We start from the raw sequence: 19,446 nt of genomic DNA on the forward strand, positions 1-19,446 counted from the left end.
TATAAAAATGGTTAAGAGTCAACATTATTAAAGATTTCCAGCTTTAAAGAGCCTTATAAATCCTTTTTTCAACCCAAAAATTCAGCCTTACACAACCCTCTCTCTCTCTCTCACACACACACACTCTCTCTCTCTCTCTCACTCATTATATCTTGTTTCTTTATGCAAAATCCCGAGGTCAGATTTTGCATGGCCTTGAGAGAGAGGAAATCAGATCTTAGAAACATATTCACTAGGGGATATTTTTCCATTTCGTTTTTCATAAGTTAACTCACATTACTGGAGTTTTATGGATGATTTTGGTGGAGTATAGACCCAAAGAGATGATGGGAGAGATGGTCTATCCAGAGAGACAGAATCCCACTTTTATCTCTTCCTTCTCTCTAGAAACCTAGCTTTCTCTCTTAAAAATCAGCCCCTCAACCATGAATTTTCAGCCTTATTTTAGGTGTTCTTGAAGCTTCATATCAAAAGGTAAGTTATTATCATACACCTCTTGAAGATCCATAACAAATTTTACTAGTTCTACTCACTTTCTCCTTCAAATTTTTGATTTCTAAGGCATGTTCTTGCAAAGAACCTTTGTTTGATCTTGATGTTTCTAGATCACCAAAAACATGTCGCATGTTCTGTAAATTGTGTTGATCCATGATCAAAACAAAGTCAATAGCAAAGGTGAGCACATGTAAGCATTATCTAGCACCAAAAAAGGATTTTTCAAAAGTTTAGTCTCATCTAGCTTGGTTGCATGTAAGATCAAATGGTTAGAAACAAGTATTTCTAAAGAATATCTTTAATATAGTGTTTTTCTATCTCAATCTAAGCAAAAGAAAAGGATATCAGTAGGTAAAATAGAAGTTTGAATTATGTTTTCATGAGTTTTACTCTTCAACATTCTCTCAGATTTGTTTACTCAACTTTAACAGGGGATAACTCACTCATTTTTTGACCAAATAACAATATTCATTTTCTGAGGACTAGTTCCGTGATTTAAATTTTGAACCCAGTTGGCCTTACTGTAATACATTAAAAATATGTTTTTTTGACAATTTTTACAAAACAGTTGCGCAAACAGCACTGTTTCTGTGATCACTATTTTTGCATTATTTTCTTAAGGCCATTAAACCCCACAATAAATCAGGAGAAAATTATTTTAGGAACTTAACTCATTTTCCTGGGAAGACCTAAAATTTCATGCACAAAACTTTATGGAAGTTTCTACAAAAATTGTTGAACTTCCAGCTACATTTGGAACTTATGGATTAGTTAGTGCTACATTTCTAAAATTTGTTGGGGTTGAATACCCCCATTTAGCTCTGAAATAATTCTAAACCAATATTTTTATGTAGATGTTCTGTGAAACCCCAAGTGCTAGAACAAACTCTTTATTTTTTTTTACAAAAATAAGGATTTAATGGCCAAAATTTCAAAATAAATACATAAAAATGAGATAAAAATCCGAAAAATTCTGGAACTTATTTATGTACGGAATAAGAATAGAACCTAAAATTTCATGTAATTTGGTCATTGTTTGGTATTTTATTTGGATTTTGCATTTAATTAGGGCACGAATTTACAAAATCGGGTCTTAGGACTCATGAGCACAAACGAATATTTTTCCTAGGTTTGGGAACATTATTAGAACATGTAGAATATTAATTTAGCAATTTTTCGAACTGTTTGCCATTTATTATGAATTTTTCCTATTATTTAGACTTAAATTACAAATAAATAACAAATTACCTTCAAAATTCTCTATAAAATTTCTAGACACATATACCCTCAGTTAGAACCAGAATATAAATTTTTATAAATTTTGAAGTTCATTTTCATGCCTTTATGGATTTTTGAACACAAGGCACCATGAATTTAATATTACCAATAATGAACCGAACAAACTTTGGGGACATTACAACACCACTAGTAGGATAGGTAGTTCTTACATAATGATTTGGTGAATTGTATCTCACTAGAAACTATTTGTTCTTTAGGTCACTAGTAGAAATCAATCTCTACAACACCGAACCACGAAGCTCGAACCGCAAACTCTCTCTAGTGAGTATTCACAACCCCCTTTTTATTGTTTTCATGTTGTGGGGTGGAAAGCATGCTACTGTTTTATGAGCTATCTGTACTATTTTATGAACTTGTTGAACTTTGTTTTATGAACTTGTTGAACTCTATTGTGTGAACTTGTTGAGTCTTGATTTATGAACTTATTGAACTTGGAATGATATGGTTCTATGAACTTAATGTACTTGGAACGATATTGTTTTATGAACTTAATGACCTTGGAACGATGTGGTTTTATGAACTTGGAAATATACTCTTTTATGAACTTGTACTATGAACTTTATGATATGAACTTTGTGATATGAACTTGTTATAAACTTTGTATGTTAAGTCCCCGGAGAACCGATACAACCTATTAACTCGTATTTCGAGCCAATGGTCTTATGGATAGTGCTATTTAGGGAAGACAGCCCCCAATCACCCAGAACCGTGAGTACATATTTTCGTGAACTGACATCTTGGGAACCATGGATATGATGGAATTGGGCAAGAACGGTCGTTAGGCTTGGTTGTGAACGGAGTGCCTTTATAAACCTGTGAACTCACCAGCTATATTTTCTTACTGAAATGATGTACCTTTATAAACCTGTGAACTCACCAGCTATTTTTGAAAGACCCATACTTTCATATGATTGAGAGGACCACTTTCAATAAAACTTAAAACTACATCATATTACTCCAAAACGTGCTACATGCATATTCATAAATAATATTTTACATTGATAATTTAATTACAAAAGACTGGATACAAACCGATTATTAAGACTATTACAAAGTATTATATTTATTACATAACTACCCATGATATTATAGTTTTGTACATACATGAACACTAATTACAAAAGTAATAGTATTATCTATTCACAATCTTCTAACAGTATATGTCTATATTGGATCCTTATTACCTGCAATGTTAAACACTGAGAGGGATAAGCGGAGACGTTTAGTGAGTTTAATAATAGGTACAATATAACATTATGCCATATATATACATCAATATGGTAGAAGCAAAAAAGGAACAAGGAACAACAAAGGCATATGTGAATCATGTGACAAGCTTTCCATATCAATCAATGAACTGATTCAAAGATATACAATCAATGAGACATACCAATTTCCATACTTGATATACATCAATAAAGCTTCAGCCCAAATGGCACAGAAGACATACACTTTCTGATTAAACATTTTGGTAGATTTCAGGCTTTTAGCCCTATCTAACCTTCTGCTAATGTCATAGGGGTAGAAGTCATTCTCTTACGAGGCATGCTTTACACGGCCAGAGGCTACATACCAATACCATCGTGAATTTAAGTCCTTTCATAGATCACATGGTCAGAGGTACAACTTTGCTACCATAATAGCATGAAATAATAACACGAGATAATAACACAGAAAAGCACATAACACATATAACACATAACATACAATTGTTCCCATATATTGAACTCACCGTGAAATAACCGGAGGTTAAAATAGTAATTTGGACAGCACTTCGTTCTAATAAATAAGTTTCTCCGATGAAAACCGGGAACTTTATTGAAAACCGAACCCTGCGAGGGTTGAGCTTCAAAACCGAAAAGATAAATTTTTTGGGGTCTTCGAGCACTTCGGAACATTTTTCGGGTGTTGGGTATGATCCCGAGGCTTCAGGGAAGTTGGAATAGCAAAAAAAAAAGGTTTTAGGGGTAAAAAGTGTGACTTTTCTAACATTAGTCGGGAGGGTTCGCACCCTCCTATTTATAGGCTGAACTTCGGACCGAGGGGGGGCACGTGGCTTGCATGCGAGGGTGCCAGGCGTCGAAGCTCGGACGTAACACGCGTCGGTCTCGGACTGGGCCGCGCCATCGGATGCGAGGGGTTGCAACATGTGGGTCAGACACGGGGCAAGCTGCGAGGACCCGGGCGACGTGTCTGAATTTTGACCTTATACATGCGAGATTTCTCGGTTTCTGTGCCCCTATCTTCAAAAATCCATAACTTTCACATACGAGCTCCGTTTTAAACGTTCATTATATGCACACGTAGGCGAGTTTATAATCTACAACTTCGTTTAGACTCCGTTCGCTAATTTGAATTTATTTTTAATATTATTATTTTTAACAGACCGGGACAGGAAAATCCGTTAAAAATTCATAACTTCTTCATCCGACGTCCGTTTTCGTCTGTCTTTTTACCGTTATGCTACTAATGACGAGACCTTCGATTCTCGTTAGGTTGTGTCAGATAAAAATCATTCGATCTTTATTTCGAGTTTTTAGCTGTCTACTGCTATTCCGAAACTTAGAAAAGCATAACTTCCTCATACGAAGTCAGATTTGGACGTTCTTTTTATAAAAATTCTCGGTTTAACGAATACTACGACTTTCGTTTAGATCACTAAAGTTAAAAAGTAGTTTCTCGAAAACTCACTTTTTACGCTAAATAGTGTTTGCCGGTTTTGTCGCGGGTCTTTGATTGGTCATGACTTCTTCTTTATAACTCGGATTTCGATGAGGTTTTCGCCTAAATGTTTCTAACGAGATTATTTACAACTTTCAATAATAAAATTTTACTTATTTCAAATTTAATATTTTCATTAAATTTTAATATTTGACATTTGATTGGAATCTCATAAGACTTCCAATATTTTTCCGAGTGATTCTAAACATAGTTTTACTTCATTTCTAGTAAAAACTATATGTTAGAATTCAACGCTCAATATCATATAATATTTCATAATATTATTTATTTTTAAAAAGTATTTTCGAACTCAAGCAGACTTCGTTTCAATGAATCTAGAGGAGATCTTCTTGAATGATAGAGTCTTCAGCTTTAAGATCGAGAAGCATCAGAAGATGAAGGTCGCATATGCTAAAACTTGTGACTTTCTCAAGTCTTTAGTGTGTGACTTCGCAACAATAGATGTTGAAATTCATCCGGTATTTGCAAATCGAATGGGTCTTCCTCCATTTGATTCACCAACGATGATTATCGAATGCATTCAAGAAATGAACTGTGGAGCCACCAATTCTCCTGATCTCGACATAATCTTCAGGACTTCCAAAGATACCAAAAAGAACTTCCTCCCTATAAGTGTATTTCATCGGTGCAACAAGAAACAGTTGGAAGATATTCTCAAGCTTACTGAAAAATAAAAATTCACTACTAATGAAGTGAAGTTTGAAACTGAAATGAGAATCAAATGGTTGTTCGTTGTAACGAAGTTCTGGTGGCTCCTTATCAAATTTCTCAAACTTAATAAGTGAAAAAAAATAGATGGGAGGTCTCTTAGGGGGAGATTAATAAGGATTCTTGAGAAGATGTAAAGGTGAAGAGATGAAGCCTCACTGAACCGAAGAGTTTCTTGTTTTGATGTATCGAAGAATGTACGAAGACCGGAGAAAAAGGAGACATAGTGAAGAGTTGTTGGCAATTTGTCGTTTTGTATGACCGTGAAGTTACAACAATAGCCAGCTTTTGCTGACATTGAGTGTTTGATTGTATGTGTCAGTTTAGGCATGGCAAGCATGTCCGCCTATCCTTATCTTACTTCTTGTATAGACTAGTTCGAGACATGTACTCTTTGCTTCTATAAATAAATGATCTTGTTGATCAATAAAAGTGTGTCTGATTTTATCTTCCATATAATTTTCTCGATACTGAAATACAAGTCTCGTTATCTCCATTCATACCAAGTTACGATTCAACAAGTATCTTTAAACTTGTTTACATTTATTGACTGTATTTTGCTGCTATGTTTACTTCTTAATTCCGCAATCTTATTATTGTTAAGCTAACTAAAGATCCATAAGATTAGCTTAATATTACGCACCCTAATCTCTTATGCATAAGTTCTCTCAACATCTTTCATAAATGGTCTGTGTGGTTAGGAAAAAACGATTTTACCCTCACACATTACACATATTCAGATTTAAAAGATAAAAATAAATGGTATTAATCATAGATGATCCATTAAAAATTTTAAAACCATAGTGACCATCTTTTATATTAAAAATAAGCGCGGATATACTTGGTATTTTCAAAAACAACCGGAACCATTTACGAAAATTTGCTTTTTATTAATATTGATAAAATAGGTGTACACCATTATTCCATGTATGTTAATTCCAATCCACGTCGGTTTAAAAAAACCTATCAAACCGGCTATCAAACCGGCAATAACATGTAAGAGTGATCGTAATGGAAATTTTGTTAAAAAATGGTTGGCTTTTAGAAGACAATCTAAATATATTTGTTTAACCAAAAAAAAAAAAAGCCAATATATAACGACTTATATGTAAATTATCTACTAAATAAAGTTGGACCGAAAAGACACATCTTGAAAAATACCTTTTCAGAAATCCAAACAACTAACACCAAAAAGAGAAAAATAATCTTTTTGCATCTATAGAAGACCATTAAAACGTCAAGTCAAAATGATCGGCATAAAAAAACTTACAACATGGGTTGCTTTATTTGATAAATGAATAATATAGTGATAAAATACAAAACGATCAAAATATAATGGTTTTTATATAATTTACCAAATATTTAAACACACCGAAAAGAATAAAAATCAACATCTACAAATCTAAAAAACAATCCCAGAAATTAAAAGGTAAAACCATAAAACATTCTACCAAAATCACAAAAAACAAGTCTAGGTATATCAAGAATCTATAAATTCAAAGTCATTATATGGTTCCGAAACCCAAAAAAAAAAAAAAAAAAAAAAAAAGGAGGTAAAAATCCAAGTTAAATCCAAATCCAAACACATCCCATCCAAATCTTCATCAAAAAAACACCAATCCAATTCCCATCCTCTCACAACCTCAAAATTTGGCTTCCAATATCTATACAATCAACGAACCCCATAAAACACTTGACTTGATCATCATCCAACCACTCATCATCATATTATTTACTTCAAAATCTGGGTTTAATCAAAGGTCTTGATTTGAATTTGGCATCCAAGACTGATCGCCATTCGGTGAGGCTGCATGCGCAGGATCTGAACTGCTGGTGCTTGTTTCGCCAGGTGTCGATTCGGTTAAAGTGAGGTTCTGTAAAGAAGCTTCTAGAAGTGGGCCTTTTGCATACTTTTGCCAATCTCTGCGACTTCTAATGCTTTCACCCTGAAATGTAATAAACCAATGGTCCAAGAGTTTTGTATAGAAATGTCCATTAGTATCAAGAGGGAATTGATACTATTATAAGAGGTTTTTTTAACATTTTTGAGGCCCTATTATAAGAGGGAATTGCATTTTAATCCCTGGACATACTTGATTTTTTTAATTTTATGAGTTTTTGTAACGCTTTTTGGGTCCCTGTTCTAATTAAAAACAACATGTGGACAAGATTTGCAAAAATCAACAATGCCTTGAGGACCAAAAACAGTTTTTGTAATTGGAACAGGGGCCAAAAATGTTACAAGAATAAATTTGGGACCAAAATTGTAAAAATCAGCTATAATCAGAGACTAAAATGTAGTAATAAAGTAATAATAATATATCGGTATCTATTTAAAAATGGATGTATTAGGGTATATACAAATATTGAAAAAGCACTTGTACTTCTATATAATCACAATATGTAATAATAATAAACCATTTTTCTCTTTTAAGTAAATTATATGCTAGGTGAATATAACTGATTTTTGCAACATTGGTTTTAAAACGTTTTCTTGCAAATTTGGTCCTTATTTGAGGTTTTTTTAACGTTTTTGGTCCCTATTCAAAGTTAAATTACTATTTATGGTCTACAAGTATAACTGATTTTTGCAATTTTTGTTCCAAAAGTAGTCATTATACCACTTAAAAAATCTCAAAAGAAAAGCCCAAAGTTTGACCTTTATATCAACTTAGCTAATGAAGTATTATTTTTTTAGCGATTTAGCCACTGAAGTGAACTATTATATAATAATCATAATGAGTAATAGTCCATGGACTAAAATGATAAATTGATGGAAGTACATGAGCTTTTTTGTAATTTACTTTTTTCAGAACTTTGTAAACAAGAAAATTGGTTTTTTTTGTGGTTAAAAAGTATAATGGTTTAATCAATAAAAAGATAGTCAAGTGGGTAAATTGATAAATAGGTGAAAATACAAGTACTGATATGTATTATGCCCTAAATATATAAATAATATAACAATAATTTATCTATTATAGTGTGTGTGTGTGTGTAAGTGCTTTTTATTTGTATATTTTTACTAATTAATCGATAGAAGTATATGATTTAGACATATGCATATAGAAGATACCTGAACTTCAATAACAGTAGAGTCTCTCAAGGAATTTAAGATTAGTTGAATGTCGCTTGTTAAACTTTGAACCTGAAAAATCACACACACACACACACACACACAAAAAAAAAAATACTGTGGATCAAATTGAGAAAAAAACATGAAAAGCATTTACAAATTAGAATAAAAGTATAAAACATTTAAGAATAACAAGCAGAAATACACACACACACATACGAAGTGAAGTTAAAAAAAAAAATCAAAAGTTTTAGTTTTCAAATTTTAATAGTTTATACGTTTTTTTAACTATAGTACATACAATATACATAATTTTTCAAATTACTTTATGATATAACATAAAAAAAATTAATTTCAAAATCACATTTAAAACATTATAACTTTTAACATCAACATGGCTTTTAAACAGGAGGTTAAAATAGTCATTTAGTCATATTCATACAGTTCATCCAGTTAAAAAAACACTCTTTATGTATACACACTAACAAACATCATTTTCCATTCAACTACTTTTATAACTTACTCCACAATAAATAAATAAAGTAAACTACACGAATGGTCCCTATGGTTTGGGGTAATTTGCATGGTTGGTCCCTAACTTATTTTTTTTAACTCTGAAAGTCCGTACTGTTTGTTTTTGTTACGCGCTTGCTCCCTACTGTTTGTTTTGTTACACTTTTGGTCCCCGTCTTACCTAAAAAGACTATGATTCAAATAGGGAAAAATGATGGGGTAAATAAGGAAAGTGGGGGTTGGGGGTGTATTTATTTATATAAATTAAAAAATCAATGGCAAAATAGTTTTTTTAGGTAAGACAGGGACCAAGCGCGTAACAGAAACAAACATTAGGGACCAAACGCGCAAATTACCCTAAACTATAGGGACCATTCGTGTAATTTACTCAAATAAATAATAAAATAAATAAAAATTACTTACTCTTCGAAATCCAGCTATTAAACTGAGTGGCACCCAACCTTCTTCATCCATGTTTGACTTCAAATAATCATCTTTCTTCAGATTTTCTTCACTGTGATAAAAAAGAATTGCATTATTAAGCCAATATATACATACATACATACATACATATATATATATATATGAACGAAGATAAAATACCTGAAATAATATTCAATCTGTTGTAGGATCTTAACAGGTAAAGGTGTGTCCACAAGAGGGATAAACATAGGAGGTGGAGGAGCACGAGGGAGAATGGGTGCATTCCTGTAAGCCTCTGTAGGTAGTGAGGACACATACACAAATGGTGCTGCCATTTCTAAAAAAAAAAAAAAAAATAAATAAATAAATAAATAAATAAATTATAAATAAAAGAATTTTTCATCAAGATATATATGTCAATACAGCATATACCTTTAACATTATTTGATTACAATCAATGATATGTTATGGATATAAATAAAGATAACAACAGATCAATAAAAAAAAAAACTACAATAGAAATTAATCTGAAAGGATAGTATTACAACGCTCATTCATTCGATGATAAAATTAAAGTGTTTGGATGTGCATTTTGAAAGTGATTAATTCATGATGAACAATCAAAAAGTATTAATTAACTGTAGATTTAGCAACGCAAAGTAAATTTAATTAATCTTGAATCACAAATTCCATTGAGTCCACCATCAAAATGAATTATTGATTCAAAGGGTTATGTGCAAGAAATATCAATGTACATTCATTAAATTGTTCATTATTGCATCCTACTTTTATTTCTTCTCAATCAAACATACTAATTTGAAAAATCAACACAATTATAGCAATGTCATCCAGATAGAAAGCAGATGACAATGCCAAAATTGGACAAGATTTTCAAAATATAATCTCCTAATAAAAAATAAAAAACTGAAAGCATAATGCTATAATCATATAAGAACAATGTACAATGCTATAATATACAAATAAATGAAACTACATTGTTATTTATTGCATTTACCACCTATTTAAAACTCAGATTAAAACATTAAAATGACCAAAATGGGGATGTCATGTTACAAAATGACCACTTTAGGTAAACATTTGTCATTTCGTGAAACTATTTCTCAGCATAAGAGCAATTTTGTGAAATAAGAACAATTTGGCAAAAGAGAAACAAACATGCATATTCAAAAAAAGAAAAAAAGTGGTCAAGATTCATTGGAATAGTCATCAAAGATAGTTTGCAAATGAAAGTAATTTCTCAAAGCCCAATTTGCAAAACAAGTGGTCATTTTGTGATACTTTTTTTCAAAAGGGGGTCATTTTGTGACAAGTTACCTCTCATTTAGGTCATATTATAGTTGTTAATCCTTGTTTTATGTTTAATCATATAACCAGAAGCAGAGCATGCAACTTGAAGTTGTAATAATCACTTATAAAATGTGCATCACAATATGAACTCACCATAACCCATGGGGGGTCCATATGGTCTTATAGGCTGGGGAGCAATAAAAGGAGCAGGACCCAGGTGAGCTTGTTGCATATAACCCCTAGGAGGAGGTGGAGGTGGTGGAGCCATTGGAGGTTGTATAGCAGCATGATTTTGAGGACCCCTCCAATCACGATCATGGTGATCTCGCCTACCTCCATGGCCATTGTTAAGAAAAGGTCCTCCATCACCACGAGGACGAGGACCAAAGTTATTCCTCCTCCTATTTGATGAATGATGATCATTCATGGCATTTGAGTGACCCATAGGTCTTGGAGCAAAACTGTTGCCATTATAGGGTGATTGCTCTCTTACTGAAGTATCCAACACAGCTGGTACATAACCACGATATGACATGTCATAAAGAGGAAAACGTGGCATGGGTGGTGGTGTTGGTGGTTGTGGTGGAGGAGGTGGTGGTGGTCGATTGTAGCCACCCCCTGAACTTCCACCTCGTTTCATTGATCTTTGCCGGACAGGGTTGACATGGTTTTGATTAGCGTGATGGCTTGCATTAGGTCTAACAGGTCTCTGCGGCTGATGTGAAATTACAGGTGCCTGTAGAAAAGCAAGAACTATAAACAATCATGAACTCGAACAAAATGTGAGCAACTATTTTTTTTCCTGAATTTGGAAGTATTAGTATTGATTGTGACGAAAATAGCAGTTTCACGATGAAATATGTATTTGATTTTATAAGTAAAAAATCAAGCAACATAATCGAACCTGAGAGACAGTGACGGATCCATCAGATGTAGGTTTAGATGTCTCCGACGTGAAAGTCGTCGATTTCGGTAACGCTCGAGTCAATTCCGAGAGCGCTGGCCAGGAAGCAGCGCCCATGACAGGCGTACTACTCCCCTCAACGACGCCGTTTGGCGAGGGTTTGTTCCAAGCCGACTTCTTTAAACCACTCGCATTGCCGTTACTACTACCCTCAGACGCCTCCAGAAGCGTTTCCACAGCCGCCGCCTGCTGCGGCTCCGTTACCGTCAACTGATCGGAAACCACAAGGTTTTGCTCCGGCAAAACAGACGATTGCGATGCAGACGGCGAACGCGGAGCAACCGGGTCCGGCTCACCACCTCCACGAACGACTTGAGCCCACGGAGATGGTAAACAGTTCCGCTGCGAATAACTGTTAGCACCGCTGCCGCTAGTTCCTTCCGCGGAAGGGGACGAATCGGACGTCATTCTGTTTGTAGATTTTTTATCAAATTGCAACAATGAGGGTCGGTTGGATTGAAGAGAAGATGGAATTTGAAGAAACTTTACATTAATCTAATTAGGGTTTGCAAAAGTGAGTGATCGAGCCGTCGTCGACTGCTACAGCCACCACAAGGGAATGATCGGAAAGTGAACGCGAAAGGGAGGGGTTTGCCCAGGGCTTTGGGAATCTATAAACTATAAGGCCCATTCACTCTTCTGACTGGGCTTTTTACAAATCTCATTTGCCTCTATAATAACAATACCACTATATTGTATGGAAACATTTTTCGGAAACAAAATGGTATTTTGGGAATATGAGAAAATCAAATAAATTCTTTTCATTCTTAATTGTTCACTAGACTTTCATATCTATGAAACTATCAACATCATTCATAACCATTACAAGAGTTGCATCTGCAATATAGGCCCATGTTGCAAAGTTTAGAAATTTAATGAATGAATTTCTCTTGATGATGTTGTTGTATGTGTAGGGTGGTACGTTTTTTTAAAGATTATGTGAAAATAGTAAGAGTGGACTCTTAAATATATAAGATAGGTCATACCTAATTATATCAGTGACTAGGATTAAAACTGCAAAAATTGTTTATTTATAAATAACCAAGGAACTGCGACAAAATTCATTAATTGCAATGTGTTTTCAAAAAGGTAATTCGGTCACTAAGTCCCTCCCGGATTTCGTTGCTGATATGTCATTGTTGGCCTTTAATGACGAGTTTTCAAGGGCATGTCCATTGTTGATTCATATGTTTCTAGTAGGTAAACAAAATTTTTGACCCCCCTTCATCATGTAGGTCATATGTGGTTGCACATTTGACAACTCCTCAAATTCAGCATTCTGTATATATTAGCTTGCTAATCCATATATTAAAGATTTTAGAAAAATAGATTTTACTTTTATAAATAATACGTGTAAAAGGTTCTATTTTTCTAATAAGGGATGTTGAGGTCTGAAAAAAAAATATATCATCAATGAAGTCATTAACAACGTGAATGCCTTTATATTATCTCCATTTTTTTACGATATTATGGAATTAGATAAAAATATTCTTTGGATTTAAGTTTAACATCCAACATTATTGGATTCATGTTGATCATTGTTTAGTTTGCGAAAAGGAAAAATGAACGGGTTGAAATAAAGGAAACATTGTCACATAACTAAGTTAGCTTAAGCTAAATACAAGGTGACATCAAAATTATTGTGAGAACGTAAAAATAATCAACTAAACACATGATGTCATCGAAATTATTGTAAGAACGTAAAAAATGATTATATAGCTTTGATCAATTTGAACCTAACTATCAAATACATTCTCTTAATCTTGTATATTTACTAATATTTATCCATGATTAGTCTACTATAATTTAGGAATTTTCTAAATAAAACAATATCATATTCGGAAGATCGTTATATTGATTAATGAGTAGGATATCGATTCATGGAAAATATCTGAATATCAGATTGCATGTATTCAACCATGATATGTGTTGGAATTTTATAGTATGATAGTTATTTGAGGTATTCAACCATTGTTGATTCCTATGTTTCTAGTACGTAAACAAAGTTTGACTCCCTTCATGATATATACCATATGTGGTTGCACACCTGACAACTCTTCAAATTCAGCCTTGTGTATATATTAGCTTGCTAGTCCATATATTAAATATTTTGGAAAAATAGATTTTACTTCTATTTTTCTAATAAGGGATGTTGAGGTCTGAAATATATATATATATATATATATATCATCAGTGAAGTCATTAACAATGTGAATGCATTTATAATATCTCCATTTTTTTACCATATTATGGAATTAGATAAAAATATTTTGTGGATTTAAGTTTAACATCCAACATTATTGGATTTATGTTGATCATTCAATGTTTAGTTTACAAAAAGGAAAAATGAACGGGTTTAAATAAAGGAAACATCGTCACATAACTAAGTTAGCTTAAGCTAAATATAAGGTGCCATCAAAATTATTGTGAGAAAGTAAAAATAATCAACTTAACACATGATGTCATCGAAACTATTGTAAGAATGTAAAAACTGATTATGTAGCTTTGATCAATTTGAACCTAACTATCAAAGACAATTCTCTTAATCTTGTATATTTACTAATATTTATCCATGATTAGTCTACTATAATTTAGGAATTTTCTAAATAAAACAATATCATATTCGGAAGATCGTTATATTGATTAATGAGTAGGATATCGATTCATGGAAAAATATCTCAATATCATATTGCATGTATTCAACCATGATATGTGTTGGAATTTTATAGTATGATAGTTATTTGAGGTGTTATTTTTGTTATTTATTTAGTATTTGCAAGATTATATATATATATATATATATATATATATATATATATATATATATATATATATATAATCAAAACGATGTTATTTGTGTAATTTTTTGTCAAAAAGTTTAATTAATAATATATTGTTTTATATGTATTTGGAGTTGCTTTTTTGTTAAAAGGGCAAAATAATAATAATTTGCTCATTTAGTAGATTTGTTCATCATCCTTATGAGACAACATTTAGACCTCTTAAATGGTTCTTCTCTTAATAACTCAGCACTAAATTATTGGGTTTTTGTCCAAACTACCTCTTACTTTGTTGTACCACTATTACCTTACAAAATGTTGTCAAAGCGGTTTAAAAAAAAAACAAAAAAAGAAAGGTACAATATAGAAAACAACATGTTTTACATCATTAACAAGATGAATGATTACATATGAATACTTTTTTCGGATTTTTTTTCTAGTGATAATCATTGTTTCCTTGAAGAATACATGTAACATCTTGTACAATATAAGTTTTAAATTTTTGGCATTGCCACACACATTTGAGTGTACATGAGTTTCCTTGTTTTGGTAGGAAAACTCGTTATTCTCCTATATATAATATTTTCATAACATAATTGTCTTGAGAAAAAACGAATGGATTGCTTCCTTACAGAGAACATGCATACCGCTCCTTGAAATCCTAAAACTTAAACCTTCAGATAAATATAATTTAAAATTGTACTCGACTTGAGTAAGTTTGACCAAATCTCCAATTTGCAGGAACGATGTCTGAAAAAGTTTTTGTCACACCATCTGTTGTTGTGACCATGAACGAAAGAGATTGGCCGTTCAAATACGAATTTGATTGCCAATTAGACCCCCAATTGCTTGACATGGATGTATAACCGGTTCTCGACCCCTTCACCCGCACCGATTGAATCGACCCGGCCCCACCAACATTTGTAATCAAAACAAGCTCAAAATAGTCTCTCCCATTCATGGCAAACCGAACTCCACCATGTCTGTTACATGGTACCCTAAAACCCACAACACAAAACACAATTAGAAACTTAAAATTCCTCATGCCCATGTCGATAAACAATTTTACTATATTTTTTAAAAAGTAACATATTAGTTTATATTATATTTTGTTTATAATCTCTCAAATGGGCAATATTTAAGAAACCATTTAGGTTTAAGACCTCCCGAGAGTATACTATCCACAATCTTCAATTTTGATTTAGTAAAAGAATTGTATAATTGTAAGTTGCATGCAAATGCAACATGTTTCTTTTACTATTGACTATTCTATGTAACGCATCCAATAAATGTTAGCAATTAAATCTTGTGATGATAATAATTTTTTGCAATCTTAACTACTTACAAAATTTAAGAAAATAACCAAAAAAAGTGTAACAAATGTCAAACATTATATGTTAGACCTATTACTCGATATGTTTTGTTTGACTGCATAATCAATCACCGATTCATACAGTATAAAGCACGAGAAAAAATACCTTTGAAAGATAACAGGAATGATTCCAGCCTTATAGATTCCAATTTTCTCCCAAGCAGGCTGAGCCATATCGAAATGCTGGAGAGGCGGGTTACACCACCCTCCAGCATTATTCGGTAGAGCATAATTCGGTGGGCAAAAGTTCGTTGCGGTAATAGTAACCGAGCCCTTCTTGCACCACCTTGAGTCAACCTTGCGATCGCATACAATCTTGTAGCATTGGCCACACGCTTTGCCCTTGTTGAAAAGAGATGTACTCAATGCAGCAGTTCTTGTACCATATCCGGCTAAGTGCAAGTCACCATAGCCACATGCTCCACCTGCAACCAAGGGAATATAATCAACATTTGTGCTTCATGGATTCTACAATATGCATTAGTGACGAAAAAACTCTACACAATGGCTGTAAATTCAGGATTTTTAACTAGGGTTTGTATTATTAAGAGTAGAAGAAATGCATTACGTACGATTATGAACTTTAACTTAATGATATTCATTTATAGTTGCTTCATGTGAAAAGTGAGACGCATTTTACAATGTAGTACTACTTTTTACAAAGGTGTAAATGCCTATATATATGCAATAATATTTCAAGTTTTTACTATTTTTTGAAACACATTTTTAATAATGTTTTGCATCAAGTTTCTTGAACTACAAGAGAAAATTGATGACTAACAGAAAGACAAATGATAAGAACACATTACCCATTGTTCCTGAAGCATCGCTGCCTCCATAAAACGTGGCATGACCTTTACTCCACCCTGAAGCAGTCAAGGCATCAATGTCAACAAAAAGGTAACAGAAAATATATAACAACAAAATGTTGGTTTTTGCCATTTTTGGTTTGCAAATAAAGTGAAGAAAAATGTGAGGAATGAAGAAATTTGAGAGGAAATGTATGGCATTTATGGATTTACAGGATCGCGATTGGGAAGATGCTAAATTAATGGCAAGTGTATCAACTATGGAACATCTTCACATGTAACCATAGTGTAAAATAATTTATTTTTAGATTATAAATATCATTAAAATTATTTTGATGAAATGTTGGGATCCTGTCATAGATTTGAATCTTGAAAAAAATCACTAAACTTCTAAGAAAACAAAGGGATCATTGCATAATATTTTTTTTTGTTTGTATACAACAGGTTATGTTTTAAAGTATTATACAATTTGGATATTGTAAAACCATTTAGAATATAAATTGTTGTATATGAAAAAAAAAATATTACGGATTAGCTCCACTAAGAAAATCATGCTAAAAATACCTATTGAACTTGATAGCAAATTTGGTGTTTTAGAATTTAAAAAATACAAGTTAAAATAATAGTTTTTAAATTTGAAATATAAAATAAGCAAAAGACCTCGGTGGTTTTGGTTTCGGATCAAGTTAATTGCAAAATGAACTCTAATTGATTTAGTTTTTTGGTTTTGTCATTCGAGCCACATTGTACATATTTATATTGAGAGTGGTAGAGCTAGGATGAAAGTTAATTGTGGTCCATATGAAACTAAAAATTAGTTAATATAACAAAACACCAATTGAATTTTCTCTTGTAAATAAATCAAAATCTGTGGAAAAAAAAAAATCAAACCTACTTAAAAGATTACTATTCAAATGCGAGAGAGAAGAGAAATCAATTGAAAAGAGCAACTATAGAAACACACTTGATGCAATAAAGACTAAACAAAAAACGCAATGTAAATTTGTTTACAGTCTATGGAAAGAATTGATACATTAGGTTATTGCTAAATTGCTAATAGCCTTTTATTGCTATTTCAGTTGATTTGAAATTAATTAAATCTTTAAAGCTGAATCGTGCAAAAATCCTCAAAATCTTTGGTTGAATTTATTAATATTAATGCATATGCTTTTTGAGGTGCCATAACTTCCCTGTCTAAGTTCTATTATTTGATACATGTACTAATTTAAGATTTATTATATTATAAAAATATAAAGTACATGTTTTAGTCTTATGTATGGTGAAACGAGTTTAGTAACAAGTCAAAAATGTTAAAAACAAATTTTGGTACGGATTGGAACATTAGGCCGGGTTTGATTGATACATAGTACATTATTGTCTCGTACTTATAAATACACAATACGATAAACTTGATAAGGAAAAGTATATTATTACAATATTTGAACTCTATTAGAAAGTGATTTAAAAATGCTATATTTTATTAAATATTGAAGAATTTGCATCTATTTTAAACTTTCGATGACATCATACAAAAAGCCATGATAGATGTCTTTGTGTAAAAAAAAAGATTTACGAATAGTATATTGGTTTTTTAATTAGTTTGAGTTATTGGTTATAAAAAAAATGATATAAATACATATAGATGTTTTTTTGTCGATCAATAGAAGGCAAACTTAGATGTTTGGTGTCGATTAATAGAAGGTAAACTTTAATTATGTATTTACTATGACTAAGGGTGCTCATTATTATTGTTTTCCAGTCAATTGATCATCACGTCATTTCCTTCTATTTTTCCTCACCCCTCATGATAGAAAACGACCACTTACTATTTTTTTTTTTAAATTAATAAAAATACATATTGCTTGGCTTCCTTATAATTCTTGCATTAAAAAACATACAGTGTTTAACTTAAAAAGATGGAAGAGAGGAAACGCTTGAATTTTATCTAATTATATCCCACGGTAAATGGGCACCATACAAGAAAGGACCTGTGGGTATGGTCCCACCCACCGCAGTGCCAGGTTGGCATACCGCAAGGTGCGGTGGTGGTACATCCACCAACCTAATATCTTATCCGGCTCGCTTCTAAGATACAAGAGAGGAAGATAAGTTGTTGGTCAAAGTGAAAGCAGAAATGATGTATATATGTTGTAGTAGATTAAAGAGTGCAATGATTTTAATTATTGGACGATTTTTTCTATACTTGACTTATTTTCGGATAACTTATATTTTGTGTTATCAAATTGTCTTGATAGTGATGAAATAATTCAAATCAATTAATTCATAAGCAAAGAAGTTAAACTTATCTTCTTTTTACTCTAATATACCATAAATATTTAGGGGTTTAATTTGACTTGGAAAATCCAAATTTTGTTAAATTTAATTATTTAAAGATGACATTTTAATTTGACTCTGTCTATGAGAAATACAAATTATATATACCAATAATATCTTAATTTAATATTCTTGAGGAATCTCTTCATATTCATAGCATCCACCTTAAACATGGATTTTCATAGATATGCAAAGATATGGACATTATAAATTTATATCCTTTTTGGATTATATTTATAATTAGATTTTCCATTACAAAGATAAAAACTTTAATATTGATTATAATAATTATTTTTTTTCTTAAACGACTTAGTTCACAAATTCACTAAGTTTATTCACAAATTACATATTTGGTCCTAAATAAATTTTGAACCTATTGAGTTTGATAATAGAAAACGGCTAAGATAATTAGCATTTTTATCTATTTCAATAATAAAACAAAAAACATCTCCATATATATATATATATATATATATATATATATATATATATATATATATATATATATATATATATATATATATATATATATATAAGAGGGAGATGTTGTTTTTTGGTTTATTATTGAAATAGATAAAAATCCTAATATTATATATATATATATATATATATATATATATATATAT

At 31.8% G+C, this 19,446-nt stretch overlaps 2 protein-coding genes across 2 annotated transcripts; both read right to left on the minus strand.

Moving 5' to 3' along the window:
* Nucleotides 1-6,567: 6,567 nt before the first annotated feature.
* On the minus strand, nucleotides 6,568-12,148 carry LOC145030650 (la-related protein 1C-like). Its single transcript, XM_078979035.1, has 6 exons — nucleotides 11,466-12,148; nucleotides 10,715-11,297; nucleotides 9,434-9,590; nucleotides 9,254-9,344; nucleotides 8,318-8,389; nucleotides 6,568-7,190 (listed from the first exon to the last, which is right to left on the minus strand). The coding sequence occupies exons 1-6, from the start codon at nucleotides 11,931-11,933 to the stop codon at nucleotides 6,999-7,001; spliced, it is 1,563 nt and encodes a 520-aa protein (XP_078835161.1). The 5' UTR covers nucleotides 11,934-12,148; the 3' UTR covers nucleotides 6,568-6,998.
* Nucleotides 12,149-14,709: 2,561 nt separating this feature from the next.
* Nucleotides 14,710-16,649, minus strand: LOC145030651 (expansin-A11-like). The gene is made up of 3 exons (XM_078979036.1): nucleotides 16,487-16,649; nucleotides 15,784-16,102; nucleotides 14,710-15,303 (listed from the first exon to the last, which is right to left on the minus strand). The coding sequence occupies exons 1-3, from the start codon at nucleotides 16,617-16,619 to the stop codon at nucleotides 14,997-14,999; spliced, it is 759 nt and encodes a 252-aa protein (XP_078835162.1). The 5' UTR covers nucleotides 16,620-16,649; the 3' UTR covers nucleotides 14,710-14,996.
* Between the last annotated feature and the right edge of the window lie 2,797 nt (nucleotides 16,650-19,446).

This window comes from Lactuca saligna, chromosome 2, assembly GCF_052625555.1.
Source record: "Lactuca saligna cultivar CGN05327 chromosome 2, ASM5262555v1, whole genome shotgun sequence".
Lineage (NCBI taxonomy): Eukaryota > Viridiplantae > Streptophyta > Magnoliopsida > Asterales > Asteraceae > Lactuca > Lactuca saligna.